Source organism: Durio zibethinus, chromosome 4 (assembly GCF_047325235.1).
Source record: "Durio zibethinus cultivar Kanyao isolate XHJ-2024 chromosome 4, ASM4732523v1, whole genome shotgun sequence".
Classification (NCBI taxonomy): Eukaryota; Viridiplantae; Streptophyta; class Magnoliopsida; order Malvales; family Malvaceae; genus Durio; species Durio zibethinus.
In genome coordinates, this window is record NC_143165.1 from 11223850 (window position 1) to 11239189 (window position 15340).

The 15340-nt window shown below is 33.4% G+C and overlaps 1 protein-coding gene across 1 annotated transcript; it reads left to right on the forward strand.

Annotated features, from left to right (window-relative positions):
- The first annotated feature begins 6040 nt into the window (after nucleotides 1-6040).
- On the forward strand, nucleotides 6041-14897 carry LOC149519150 (heat shock 70 kDa protein-like). Its single transcript, XM_089760215.1, has 4 exons — nucleotides 6041-6058; nucleotides 6126-6194; nucleotides 12301-12342; nucleotides 14586-14897. The coding sequence occupies exons 1-4, from the start codon at nucleotides 6041-6043 to the stop codon at nucleotides 14895-14897; spliced, it is 441 nt and encodes a 146-aa protein (XP_089616341.1).
- Nucleotides 14898-15340: the final 443 nt, after the last annotated feature.

Sequence of the window (15340 nt, forward strand, 5' to 3'; positions counted from 1 at the left end):
GATAATAAGTACATGACAACAAAAGTGTTTAAGTCGAAGCAAAGATGTCCAAGTAATGATCACAAGATAGTCATGAACAAAATATTCCTAGATTTTTTTTCTAAAACTAAATCAGATGACTTTCTTAATTCTTCAGAATTCATCAAACTCACTTGTCCCCTATGTTATTAGTACATCTAAGCTGTCTTTTCAGGTTTTCAGCTTAGATGAATCATTAATTTTCATTTCATTTTTACTTTTTTCTTTTTCCTTTTTTTCTTTTTTTTAAGCAAAATATTTGTTCACAGAATCTAAATTTATTGGAGTAGGTAAATCATTTCCGTCCATTTCTACCAAAATCAATGCCTCACCGGAAAGAGCCTTTTTCACCATATACGAACCCTCCTAATTTGATATCCATTTTTCTCGATTGTCATGTTGATTTGGCATGATCTTTTTCAGCACTAAATCTCTTTCCCTAAAGCGACGGGGATGGATTTCTTATCATGTGCTCTCATCATCCTCTTTTGATATAATTGACCATGACAAAGCGCTGTAAGTCTTTTCTCTTCAATGAGGTTCAATTGTTCATAGCAATTTCGAACCCATTCTGCTTCCTCTAACTCTACCTCTATCAAGACTCTTAGCGAGGGAATTTCCACTTCAACCGGTAACATAACTTTCATTCCATATACCAAAGAGAATAAGGTGGCCCTAGTAGATGTTTGGACTGATGTTCTATAAGCATGCAAAGTAAAAGGCAATTTTTCATGCTAATCTTTGTAAGTATCAGTCATTTTCTCCAAGATTCTTTTAATATTCTTGTTTGCAACCTCCACTGCCTTATTCATCTTTGGATGATATGGTGCCGAATTACGATGATTGATTTTGAATTGAGTACGCACTTCATTCATCATTTTGCTATTCAAGTTTTTGGCATTATCAAAAATAACTCTCTGAAAGCCCATATCTGTATATTTTCTCTTTTTTTATGAACTTGCATACCACAGATTAGGTCACACTAGTGTACGATGCAGCTTCTACCCACTTCGTGAAATAATCAATATTCACAAAGATAAATCTATGCCCATTCGAAGCTTTCAGGGTAATAGGCCCAATGACATCCATGCCCCACATAGAGAATGGCCATGGAGGAGCCAAAACATGTAATGCTGATGGAAGAACGTGGATCTTATCAGCATAGATTTGGCACTTATGGCATCTTTTAGCATAATCAATACAGTCACTCTCCATTGTCAACAAAAAATAATCGACCCTCATAATTTGTCCATCATATGACCATTTGCATATGCCCCACAAGCTCCATCATACATTTTTTCAATAATCATCTTCGCTCAGCTGCATTCACACATCTTAAGAACACTTGATCTTGACCCTTTTTATAGAGGATATCTCCATCTAAGAAAAAACTCATAGCCAACCTTCTGATAGTCATCTTATCATTTTCTGTTACATGTTCTAGGTATTGCTGGCTTTTAATGTATTGTATAAGATCATGATACTATGGCTTTTCATTAACTTCTTCTTCGACACCTGAACAATGTGCTAGTTCATCCTTCACATTCAGCTTAATGGGTTGAATTTCAGTATTTGCATCTATTTTAATCATTGCAGTTAGGGTAGCTAATGCATCAGTAATTTGGTTCTCCTCTCCATGCAGATGCTCAAATTGAACTTTTTCAAATTGTTTGACCAACTCAAAGATGTATTTATGATACTAGATCAACTTAGAATCTCTTATTTCCCATTCTTCTCTTAACTGATAGATGACTAGAGCTAAATCTTCAAACACGTCCAACACTTTGACCTTCTTTTCAATTGCTGCTGTAGACTTATAGCATAAGCCTCGTATTCAGCCACATTGTTTGTGCAATTGAAATTTAACCTAGCTGTGATTGGATAATAATGTTCATTGGGAGATATTAAAATTGCCCTAATACCATAGCCTAAAACATTAACTGCTCCATCAAAATACATATTCTAAGATTTCCCAATAGGTTTATTTTCTTCAATGGCCATCACATCTTCATCAGAAAAATCCAGTTTCATTGGCTCATAATTTTTGATTGCATGATCGATAAGAAACTCGGCTATTACACTTCCTTTAATAGTCTTTTGAGTCACATAAATAATATCATATTCTGAAAGCATAACTTGCCATTGTGCTATTCTTCCTATCAATGATGCCTTCTTGAAGATATACTTAATGGGATCTAACTTTGCTATGAGCCAAGTAGTGTGATAGAGCATGTATTGTCTAAGCTGTTGAGCTGTTCAAGCCAATCCATAACATATCTTTTCTAATGGTGAGTACTTGGACTCATAATTAGTAAACTTCTTACTCAAATAGTAAATTACTCATTTTTTCTTGTCAGTTTCATCTCTTTGCCCTAGCACACATCCCATTGAATTTTCATGCACTGTTAAGTACAAAATCAAAGGTTTTCCAAGATTGGCGGTACCAACAGAGGTGGATTTGACAAGTATTCTTTAATCTTATCAAAAGCTTCTCGGCATTCATCATTCTATTCTCTTGGATCATGTTTTCTAAGAAGCTTGAAAATAGGATCGCACTTATAGGTGAGTTGAGAGATGAAACGAGCAATATAGTTTAATCTCTTTAGGAAACCTTATACTTCTTTTGGGGTATAAAGAGGAGATAAGTTCTGGACAAAGCCCAATAATTTTTTTAATTTGGCACCGAGTGTACATTTAGTAGAATTCGACTTCAGCTAAAACTTTTCAACCTATCAAATAACTTTTTGAGATTGACTACATAATTCTCTCATTCACGAGATTTTGCAATCATATCATCCACATAAACTTCTATCTCTTTATGCATCATGTCATGAAAAAGAGTCGCCATTGCTTTTTGATAAGTGACACTAGCATTTTTTAACCCAAAAGGCATGACTTTGTAACAGAATGTCCCTCACATGGTCACAAATGTAGTTTTTTCTATATCATCTTAGGCCATCTTGATCTGATTGCAACCTGAGAAGCCATCCAAAAAGGAAAATGTGGAATGCTTAGCAGTATTATCCCCTAGAGTATCAATGTGAGGCAAAGGAAAATTATCCTTAGGACTCACCCTATTCAGATCTCGATAATCGACACACATTCTCACTTTTCCATCATTCTTGGGAACTGTCACTATGTTGGCTACCTATTAGGGATATTTCACCACCTCCAAAAATCTAGCATCAAATTGCTTCTTCACTTCGTCTTTAATTTTCAATAGCATCTTCAACTTCATACGTCTTAGCTTTTGTTGCACCAGCTTACGTTCTGGTTTTAAAGGTAACTTGTGCTTTATAATATCAGTACTGAGTCCTAGCATATCTTGGTAAGTCCACGCAAACACATCTACATATTCTTAAGTAACTCTTCTAGCTTTTTTCTTTCAACTGGTAAAAGAGATATACCAACTTTAACCTCTTTTCTGTTTTCATTGTCCCCTAAATTCACTACCTCAATAATTTTCTAGTAGGGTTCAATTGGTTTGTTTTCTTGTTCTATTAATTGTAACAAATCATAAGACAGTGTGTAGTTATCTGAATCTTTTTTATTATCAAGTTCGTCAACAAGAATTAAGTTTTCAAAATCAAATCCGAGATTATTGCCATGAATATTATTTGGGACCCTGCAAAAGGTAATATGAAGAGAATATTGGCACACAAAAATGGAATGGCAAGAAAATGATGGAAAGATAAAATGGAAAGCAAAATGAAGATGAAAACAATAAAAAAAATACGGATACATCTTTTAAGTCTTTTATTAAAACAACAAACATAAAGACACCATGAAAGATCACCCAATGCTCATAGAAAGCAATTAGGGATTTAAAGTTTCACATTACATTTCAAGAGTTTTAAAGACAACAGGCAGCTCTATGACTAGTTAATTATCTAACTCAAAATCAAGAAAATAAAGGTACATGAATAGCTTTCCATCTTGATTCTTCTTTTCTTTGTCATCTATCATTTGAATGGCAAGCTCCGAAAACTCTTCCACGAATCCTACATTTAGGGCCCCAGACAAATTTGGGTAAATATATCCTCTTGAAAAAAAAGAATCATGAAAGTATGAAATGACCATAAGCTCTGACTCTGGCTCATATCCCCCAAGATTAACCATTTTTTTATCTTTTTTTTCATCCACCATTTTCATTTTGTCCTCTTTTATTGGCTTATATCCTAAGTCGAATATGTTTTTCTTGTCATATACTACTAGTGGCTCTATGATTCTTTGCAGGTTCTTTCCTAGTCTAGTTCCAGGTTACCATCCCATTTCAATAAGCTGCGTAATGACCATTTAGTAGTCGTAGACAGGTGCAATGAATATAATTTAAATCTTTCAGTCATATAGGTTACGTTAGCAATCTCGAAAGATCTATAAGAATACTCCAGTGCTTCATCTACTGATTTCACATAAAGAGTATTTACTGGTTGAATTACCAGTAAATCTTTTTCCTTTGTCACACATGTTAATTTTCTATCAATAATGAATTTGACTTTTTGATGTAATGAAAATGGAACAGCACCTACCATATGAATCCATGGCCTATCCAATAAGTAGCTGTACGAGGGAGAGATATCCATAACTTGAAATTTCATGTTGAAAGTGCACAGGCCAATCTGTAATGGCATTTTTATATCTTTCAGTACCTCTCTTCGGGTCCTATCAAAGGTACACACTATCATATGACTAGACTTTATATAAGATCCATCAATAAAGAGTTTTGCTAGAGTAGTCATAGGCATAACATTGATGGATAAGCCATTATCAATTAAAACCTTAGCCATTATATAACTCTTGCATTTCACAGTAATATGAAGAGCTTTGATACTTTTTCGACCTTCAAGAAGAATCTCTTCATCACTGAAAGAGATATAATTTGAAATTGTTTGGTTGCCAATAAGCTATTCTACATACTTAGTAGAAACATTGTGAGACACATATGCTTGATTGAGCATTTTCAGTAGAGCATTACGGTATGACTCTAAGCTTAGCAATAATGATAATAGTAAAATTCTAGCTGGCATCTTGTTCAACTATTCTACCACACAGTACTCATTATGTTTTATTAACTTTAGAAATTTACAAGTTTCACTCTCAGAGACTAGCTTTTAACATTTTTTTTCTGAGACTATAACAGGATTATTCTGATTTCCCTCATCTTCTCTCATTTTTGCTTTCTTTTTTTTGGCTTTCTCTAGAGCTTCTAGAGTATAACACCTTCCACTTCAAGTTATACCTCCTATGCCCGTTATGTTTGCAGTTTTTGGATTGACTATGACATTACAATCGTACTTCTATGACACTACTTTGTCATTCTGGTATGAAAAAGGGCCAGGAACTTTAATTGTCACTATTGGTTGGGAGATGGGTTTTTCTAGCCTCGGTGTTGACTTCTCATCATAATAAATTATTATTGGTCTACGCACAAACTTATTCTTTGAATCAATGGTAGACACTTCAGCTTCTATCTACTCTTTTTTTTTCGTAAAATTTTATCCGACCCATATCCATTAACTTCTTCACCTTTTGATGAAATTCATGACAACTTTTGATAGAATGCCCCAAAGCACCTTTGTGATAATTACAGTTTTCAGTTAAGTTAATTGCTTCAGAGCAATTCTGAGGTTCTGTTAACTTTAACATATCAACCTTAACCAAGACTTCAAACACCTTAGCCATTGGAGTCTTAACTTCATCTATTTTTTCCTTGACGTGGCTTCTTTGCCCATCAATTAAGGCATTTATTGATGGTCTAGTATGGTTCAGTAAAGGGTTCCCATTAACATTTGAAGTCCTTCATTGGCTGGTCTCAAAGTTTAATACTCATTCATTAATTAACCCCTGCACTTTACGCTTCAAAGTAGTACAGTTCTCAGTGAAATGACCTGAGTTTCCATAATGATAATCACAATATACATTGGGATCATACCATTTAGGAAATGAAGGTTTTAGAGGTTCAACAATAACAAGAGCAAGTAAATGTTTCTCAATAAGTCAGGGATATAAATCTATGTATGTCATGGGAATGGGGTTAAAGGTGAATTTTTCTTGGGTATTTTCTAAGGCTCTTGGACCATTACTGGGTCTCTATTCTTGTTTGATAGGTACAACAGGATAGTTGTAGGTGGATGTTCGAAAGGATGGCTGAAACTGAGGTGAATAAGTTGGTTGTGGTAATGATTGGTATGGCTGATATGGATGAAAAGTGGATGTAATATTATTTATGGAAGGGTAATGGGTTTGGTAGATTGGTGTAGGATAGGGCGTGAAACCTCTGGACTATTACCTCACGTAGTTCACCACTTGAGCTTCATTCTCTTTCTTTTTGAGAACTTTACCTTTCTTTACTCCACTCATCTCTCTTATATCAAGCTTGTCATTCTTTATGCCACTTTTGATAATCTCACCTGATATCACCATATCTGTAAAGTTCTTGGTTGTATTGCCTATCAATCACTCATAGTACGATGCCTTCAGAGTGTTCACAAATAAGACAGAGGAGGTTAAACTTGTGCAGCCACATCTCTCCATCTCTGTGCATACTCTTTAAAACTTTTGTTACCTTTTTTTTCAGACATTGTAGAGATAGACGATCTAGAATTAGATCCATGACATGCTGATATTGTGTAAAGAATGCCCTTGTGAGTTTTTGCCAAGAATGAATATAAGTCTTATCTAGTTAAACATACAATTTGGTTGTTGATCCCGTAAGGCTATCTTGAAATACGTGCATTAACAACTTCTCATCACGAGCATGTGCTACCATCTTACGACAATACATGGTGATATGGGTTATCGAGCATTTTGTACCATTATATTTTTCAAATTTAGGGACTTGAATTTAGGTGGAATGACCACGTCTAGGACCAAACAAATGTTAGCTGCATTCGTGGAGCCATAAAAATTCATTCCCTCTACGACCCTAAGCCTTTCTTCCAATAGCTTCATCTTTTCCTAGGCATTATTATCTTCCACTTTTTTAAGTATTTTCATCCCTAGCATTTCTCTCTTTTTAGGATCATCCAAGTCAGGAACCAAGATTGGCTCGGGTGGTTTTTTCATCATAACAGGATTAACAAAATTTTGAAATTATCCTAGAATAGGTGTGGATATCATTCCTGGATAAGGATTATGATATCCACCGGGAGTAGAAATTTGTACTCTGATTTCTTAAGAAGGGTGGATCAGTCGTGGCTTAAACCCTGGATGGCAAACAAGATCTGGCGATTGCTCTTGAAGCTAGGATTTTCTTCCACTACTTTTTCCTTGACAAGTTTTTTAAGCATATCCATTATTGTACTGAGAATCCCTCTTAATTTTTCTTGAGCTTTCTCGATTCTCTCAAATCTACTAGCCTGTTCTCACTCCATGATTCTTATTTGAGTCTTGGTATTGTATGAATGATGAGTAGGTTAGGTCAAAAATTTTGATGGGTGAGCTATTCTTGAATCTTTATTACCATAAATTTTTTTTGAAAAAGAGAAAAAAATCATAATGCTATATGTTGAAAATTTTATTTTTTCACTTATTTTATGAAAATGATGTACATGATACATGAATGCAAGTGAGAGATATTTGTTCTTGGACGATTTTCAACACTAGAAATTTTTATTGATTTCATATAACTTTTATTACATGGGATTTATCATTTTAGAATTATATCTATATAAGCACTTGACTTATTCATAATGGTCCTTTGCCTCATCTAGAAAGTTTACTAGGTGTTGTCCATATTCTCCTATGGGATTGACTTCTTTTTTTAATGCTTCTACTTTTTCAACCATCTCCCATGCTTTTTTCACTGCCTTGCAAACTTGATTAGCTATGTGCTTTATGTACTATTGCCTCCCTAAACTTTTTATTTTACAAATTATGCGAGCATCTCTTTTTGAATCACATGTGAAGATCCAATATTTTTCCCTTCTATGTCACTCATCTATTATTGCTAAACTATGGATTTTATGGTCTTGCAGTTGCTTCTCTAATCCTTGGATCACTTGGTGAAGTGATTTTTTTTCATTCAATACCTTAAAGTGCTTTCTTCTTTCTTTTACGAGCATGGCTTTCAACCTTTCCTTTTCTTTTTGGTATTCCACCAATCTTGCTGAGGTTGTAGAGTATAACCCCTTCTAATTCTGACATTCTTGAGAAATTTTGGTGGTTTCTTCTTGTTTTTCTTGAGCTTTACCCTTCCATTGGTTCATTTCCTCTCGGAGCTCATCCATTTCACGTTGTTGAGTAAGTAAGACTTGGTGACTTGGTGACTTTTTTATTTTGAATTGAACTCATAATCTCTTATTTTCTTAATGTAGATCTTTCAAATCATTGTTGACCACATCTCGTTCTTTTATGATCTTTGTCAATCTACTCCCTTGTATTTCTACTTTATATTTCAATTGTCCCATCTTTTCACGAAGTCTTAAATTTTCTCTTATTATTTTTTCTTTTTTAGCTTCTAACTCTTTTTTAACTAGCTCAACTTCTGATAATTGCACTTTTGTCAAAGATTAGCTGATTAATATGAGTTATCATCAGGAGAAAGTACTATGTTTTTAGGCCGCTTTGCTTTTCAAATCTGATAATCAATAGTGACTTTGTCGATGAAAGGTCTTAATCTCATTCTTTGCATTTTATTTCATTCTTGGATCAATTGCTCTGAAGTTCTTGGTAGATTTGGTTCCCTATAAATAATTCTACCTGAACCAAGCCATAAGTAGTAGGAACAAACTGCTTTGCACCAAATTGCCTAAGCACCATCAACGGAGCGTAACTTACAACACCTTATAGCCCTAACAATGGTATCCATGGCTCGATTCCTCCATGATACAACAAAGGCACACGAGACATCCAAGGTACCATCCATTCAATTTCATCCCCGGTAAGCCTTCGTAAGAAAATGACCCATTTTTCCTTCATTTTCAATGTTGGCCATCAACTTTTGTAGAACTCTTCAATTGGTGTCTTATTTCGAAGATACAGCTTTGAGAAAGCATTCTTTCTGCACTTGAAATGACTTCTAACCTATGCATATAATAGCGATGCACATCCTATGAATCATTTTTTTCTATTTTGTCAATAGAAATTTAATGACTTGATGGTTTCAGCTAGGACTGCTGAAGCGAGATTAATTGTTTGGGTTTCAATTTGCTCAAAAAAGTCTACTATAGTTATCTCAATGTAACCCAAAGTCTTTGTAAAGATTACCATGCCATATAATGCTAGAGCAAACACAGCCATACCTTGATCATCATTTAAATGCCCCTGAATGAAGTTTTGAAGAAAGTCCCAATGGACGCCAAGATGTTCACCTTTAGGCTTCGTAAAAGAATCAATGGTTTTTACTTTAACCCTCATAAGCTTAGCCAACTTTTTATGATAACTTGATTTCGATTTTCAGGTAAATACTTTATCTGGACACTATAGTTTTATTCCAAGCAAAATCGAATACTCTTCAATAATTGGCACCAAATCTTTCTAATTAAAAGTGAAGCCTCTATAGGATGGATCCCAAAACTGTATAGCTATCCTTACCAACTGTTCATCGATCACTACTGGAATGAGGGATGCAATCTACCTATACTTCTTGCAAAAGCTTTCTTTTTTTTCTTCACTTAACTGACTCCAAATAGTAGCTAAGTCTTCTAAATCATTTTGTGTGAGATTCAAATACACTTTCTCAGGCAACTCAAACACATAGCCAATAAGCAAGCAATCTTTATTCTTTTGTTGGGCTTCTTTCGACCAAATATATGCTTCATTATACGGCTCACATGAGACACTGGCTAAAGATAAGTAAATCTGTAGTTTTACGAGATCCATGAAAACTTCTTGAAAGAAATATGTCATAGAGCAAATATCTTGATGCAGAACTGTATGTTATGATTAATGCAAAAAAGAAAAAAATGAAACAAAATTGAGTTAAGTGAGGATGTGGTTTGAAAACAACATTTTTTTTTTAGTTTTGAGATTTTTTGTTTTGTTTTATATTACACACAACTTTTATTCTTAAGTATTTCCTACAAAAAGGTGGATGAGGCTGTACGTAAGGCTGGTTTCCTAAGCTTATTATATGCTCGGTTTGGATTGACACGTGTCTAAAGGTTCCCAAATTGTTCCTCACTGTCATCCACACTGAACTAGTCAGGCACCCCAATCCTCATCCATTATAGGCTACGAATGGAAAGGGTTCAATTTGAATGGAAGTATTTTGCTTGCTATTACGGAGGTTATCACCTCATGAGGGCATAGGTACTCTACTTCCTCCTATAAAAAATGGAGCCCAATATAGAGTTCATGCATAAGATGCACCATGTCATTGTGTGTGCAAATATATCCTAATTTATTGAGAGTAAAAAAATAAATAAATAAAGCATAAGAGGCATAGTAAAGAAACATGTGTGAATTTTTTCTTTTTGATTTGTTTGTTAGTTTTTTTTTTTTTACCTTTTTATTGAAAGTGAAAAATAAAAAACTAAGAAACCGAGTAGGATTATTTAAATCAAAATTTAAGGATAACACGTAGTTAATCTTGGCTTGACTCTCAAAAATAAAAGGTGTCCCCAGTGGAGTCGCCAAGCCTGTTGTAACAGTTTTATGTCTGCCCGATGAATTTGAAAACAAAATAAAAAATAACAACGGAGTCACCACTAAACTTTTTTGACAAGGTGCGATTGACCACCTATTAGACATATCCTTTTAACGAAATCTTAAAATTAATTAAAATTTATTAAAAGGATAATTTTAGGGTCTGCATAACAATTTGGGTTCAGGAGTCAGTTACATGTAGGGAAGAATTAGCACCTCACAGCGCCCGTTTAAAAATGGTACTACTTAATTATGTGTTATCCTTTGATTTTGATAAAAACGGTCTTATTTTTAGTGTTTGAAAAAATAATTTTCTTGATTTTTTTTATTGATACTCAAATTTATTCAAGAAAAATAAATTAAGACCTTTTTTATTGAAATAGTTCTTAAAATGTTCCATTACGTTGGTAACATTAGAAGAACTCTTTCTCACCTAAAGATTTCTTAGGCATCGCTTCTTGGAATACCTTAGAATCTCATTCTTGAAGGTTCAAATTTACTTTTCATAAAAAATATGTTATGCATGCAATGCAAATAATAACATGTTGATGCACACATTTATTTTTTATTAGAAAATTTTATTAATTTTTATTAATATTTTTCATTTTTAAAAAATGAAGAAAAAAGAATTTTTATTATATTGAAAATTTTCTATAAATATTCTAGTACACTGGTAATATTTAAAAAAATATGTTTTCTCACATAGAGATTTCTTAAAGCATCTCTACTCAGAATACTTTTAGAATCCCAGCATTGGATAAATTTTCCTTTTTTCTCATTTTTTATTTCTTATTCTTAATTTATTAATTAATTTTTATTTATTATTTTATATATAAAAAAATTTTATTGTATTGAAAATTTTTTATAAATACTCCAATATACTGGTAGTATTTAAAAAAAAAAATCTTCTCACTTAGAGATTTCATAGGTATCACTACTCCGAATACTTTTGAATCTCATCATCGGATAAAATTTTTTTTATTATATATTTTAATATATATTTTTTATTAATTATTATTATAAAACAACAAAAATTTATTATGATAAATTTAAACATTTTAACATGCATAAATATTAAGAATAATAATTAAAATAACAAAAATAATATATAAAAAAAACCTAAAAGAATTCAAAATAAAATTTTTTTTACTTGAACTAGACCGATCAACAGTCCAGTCAATGCGCGGTTCAGTGTAACGATTCAATCACGTTCAGCGATTCGATTTCAGTTCAATCGGATTGGTCAGAGTTAAAGGTGAAGTTGGGTCAACGGATCAAGTGCGTGGACCTCAGGTCGGGTTACAGGTTGACACGTAGATCTTTAGGGTCTTAAAATGATGTCGTTTTGAGGTTTTATTGAAACGACATCGTTTTGGCTTTGGCAATTTCTATAAAAAGCCCAAAATTTTTTTTCGACATTTCCTCCCTTCTCAGAAAAAAAAACCTCTCAGCCCAAGCGTAGAGGGGGTCGGCCAGTCGATGTCCGGCAACTATTGCCGTTGCTCCTATTGCCATCGGTGGTCATCGATCGATCGTCAAAAAATACTCAAAAACACCAAAACATTTTCGTCAACCCCCTCTAGCAGATCTGAACTCCTTTTCATCAAAAATAGCCTCGATCAACATAGATCGAGGTTTAAAGTTTCGGTCTTTTTTTTTAAACTAAAACTAACTATTTTTTTTTTGTTTCTGCAGGTCTTCCTTGGTGCTGGATTCCTCGTCAATTCAGCAAGGACTGTGATTTTTTTTATATTTTTTTGGTTGTTTTTCTAGCAAAAAGTTTTTTTTTTTGCAGTCTCTTCCTCCCCTTTTTTTTAGGTTCAGCTAGGAGCTCTATTTATAAAGCTTTGACCATGCCCTGTGCCTAAGTAGGTGGCATAGTGCTCGACATAGGGGTGTAAGCACGGGCTTCTCACCCTTTTTATTTCCTTTATCTTATTCGACAGTGGTAGGGTACAATGGTTAAGAGTATAGGGTTTGCAGGGAATGGGTAAGGGATGGGTGATCAGAGAGGTGGGTGGCCAGTGGTGCCATGCAAGGCACCACTGCCATCAGCCCCCTTTTTTTGTTTTTTTATTTTTTTTGTATTTTGTATTTTATATTTTTTTTGTATTTTATATTTTTGTTTAATTTAATAAAACAAAGAAAATAAAAGATAGGTTGGGCTTAAAGAACAAAATGGTCTTCAGGCCCGATCGAAATCAGACTTTAGGCCCAGTCGAATTGAAATTGGACTTGAAGCCCAATTGAATTGAAATCGGACTTGAAGCCCAATTGAATTGAAATCGGACTTGAAGCCCAATTGAATTGAAATCGGACTTGAAGCCCAGTTGAATTGAAATCAGGTCTCATTCTGATAACCCGAGAACTATTAATTAAAATCTAGACAAATTTGGTGTCTACATTTACTAATAATGTTCAATTATGTGTAATAGTAATTGATTCACTGGTATTGAATAGATCTTTAGTTTTTGCTGTTAGTACTTCGCATCATTTCTACAATTTTTTGTCATATCGAATTAAGGCATTTTTTATGATGCTTGTTACTTGTTCAATAAAATGCTTCAATGAAAACATAGCAGATGAGTTTCCATCCATTTAGGTTTATTTTTTCTTCTGTTGTTGCTTGTGAGTTTTAAAACCACGGTTTTTAAAAATATTTTATTTTAAAACCATGGATAAATTGATGAACCTTGTTGGAGTTGGCTGTAGCTTTTATAGTTAAATGTTCAAACCTAAACATGAATGAATTTGATAGATCACTTTCTTTCAGTTTTTGTAGTTAGTATTATTTGCGTCGAGAAATGGATTAAACTTTATAGTTTAACTTTTCTTTTTCTGGTGTGTTTGAGATGGGGGTGTAGATACCCATTCAGAAGGAGACATGCCAAATTTTACACTCTTTCATATAGTTTTTTGACCCTTAACTGCCAGCATCATGAACTAATTGGTTGATATTTTGTTAGCTCATCTTGACACATTGTTTGGCTGATTCCCTACATGCTAGTAAAGAGCTTTATTTTTTTTACTATTCCTTTAAGCATAATGGAATTGGATAAAAGAATTAGATGCAGTAGATGTAATGATGTAATTATGAAGACATGCTATTTTATATCTATTTAGTTATTTCTTTTTATTGAATCTTTTTTTATGCAACTATGATACTCACTTAATATTTGATTTCATTGTTTTCTTTGGTAGCTGCACCTATGAAGGATGACTTTATCATTGCCCACTTGCAGTTTGTCTACACATGTTCCCATAGACCTATATTATCCTAATGGCTCTTTGTAAAAGGCTTTCAGCTATGTGAATGGTAATCATTCTTTGTCATCTTATTTATTAGAATCTGCTCTTTGGCAGTTTTTGTGCAATTTTTTCTTGTTGACTTCTAGTTGGCATTATATTTCTTTCTTGGAACTCCATCGAGGCATCAAGTTATAAGTAACCTCAACTGGATAAACTCTTAACTTTTAGATGGCTATGCCCTATCTAGAAGTAAATATGAGAATATAAAGCTATAAGATGATAACAATATTAAATTTCTTTATTGATTCAGTTTGTGTATAAATATTCAAATTGGAATAATGTAGAGTTCAAAACTTTTTAAGAATGCTTGAAAAGCAACTTATCACCCTTGTGAAATGAGTTTTTTGCTACCAAGTTTAGTATTGTAGCTTACAAATGGGAAATGTTTTATTATACCTACCAATAAAAGGAAGATAGAATTGCCCTTTTCCTGCTTGATAACTTTTGGCATCATACATGAAAGTTATGGAAGATTGTCTAGTGGTACTTTCCCATTACCTTTCATGGTCTATAAAAATAAATAAAGAACAAATTTGATATACTAAATAACATATTACTTTTAAAATATTGATTCTTTTTTGTTGATAACGTTGTAAACAATGAGTTTTCGATTGTCAAAGTAAGATTTTTTTTTTTTTTTTGGAATGACCAAGAAAAGAATGGTGTAAAAGGCAGAAAGATACAAGGTGGAGGATGAGGATGTGAAAAAGAAGGTGAAGACCAAGAATGCCCTTGAGAACTACACATACAATATTAGGAACACCGTGAAAGATGAGAAGTTTATTGGAAAACTTGACCTGGCAGACAAGCAGGAGATCAAGAAGGTCATTAATGAGACTGTTGAATGGCTTGATAGGAACCAATTAGCAAAAATTGATGAATTTGAGGATAAGTTGAAGGAATTAGAAGGGTTATGCAATCCAATCATTACAAATATGTATCAAGGTGGTGGTGGAAATGTGCCCTTGAGTGGTGCTTGTTAGGTCAAAAGTCCTAATCTAATTCACATCAGTGAAAGCAAAATCAAATAATCAATCAAATACACAAGAGATAATAATTTAACGTAGTTTGGTCCAACCGACCTACATCCACGGATGAAAAAAAAGATCTACTAGATGTAGAGAATTACAAACATACAAATCAAATCATCAACCTCACTCAATAATAAATACTCATAAGACACTCTCAATCTCTTCTAGTCCTATGAAATATTCTCAACCCAAACAAACACATACCCATATGCACCCTTTCAACACAAAAAAATACATACCCATATGTACCCATTCATCATATCTATGTGGACCCTCTCAATCTCCTCTAGTCAACTCTCAAACATTCAAACATACATACCTATAAGACGTAAAGCCTCGATACTCTTATGGGGTATCTATTCCATAAAACCTTAAAACTCTCTTACATATTTTTC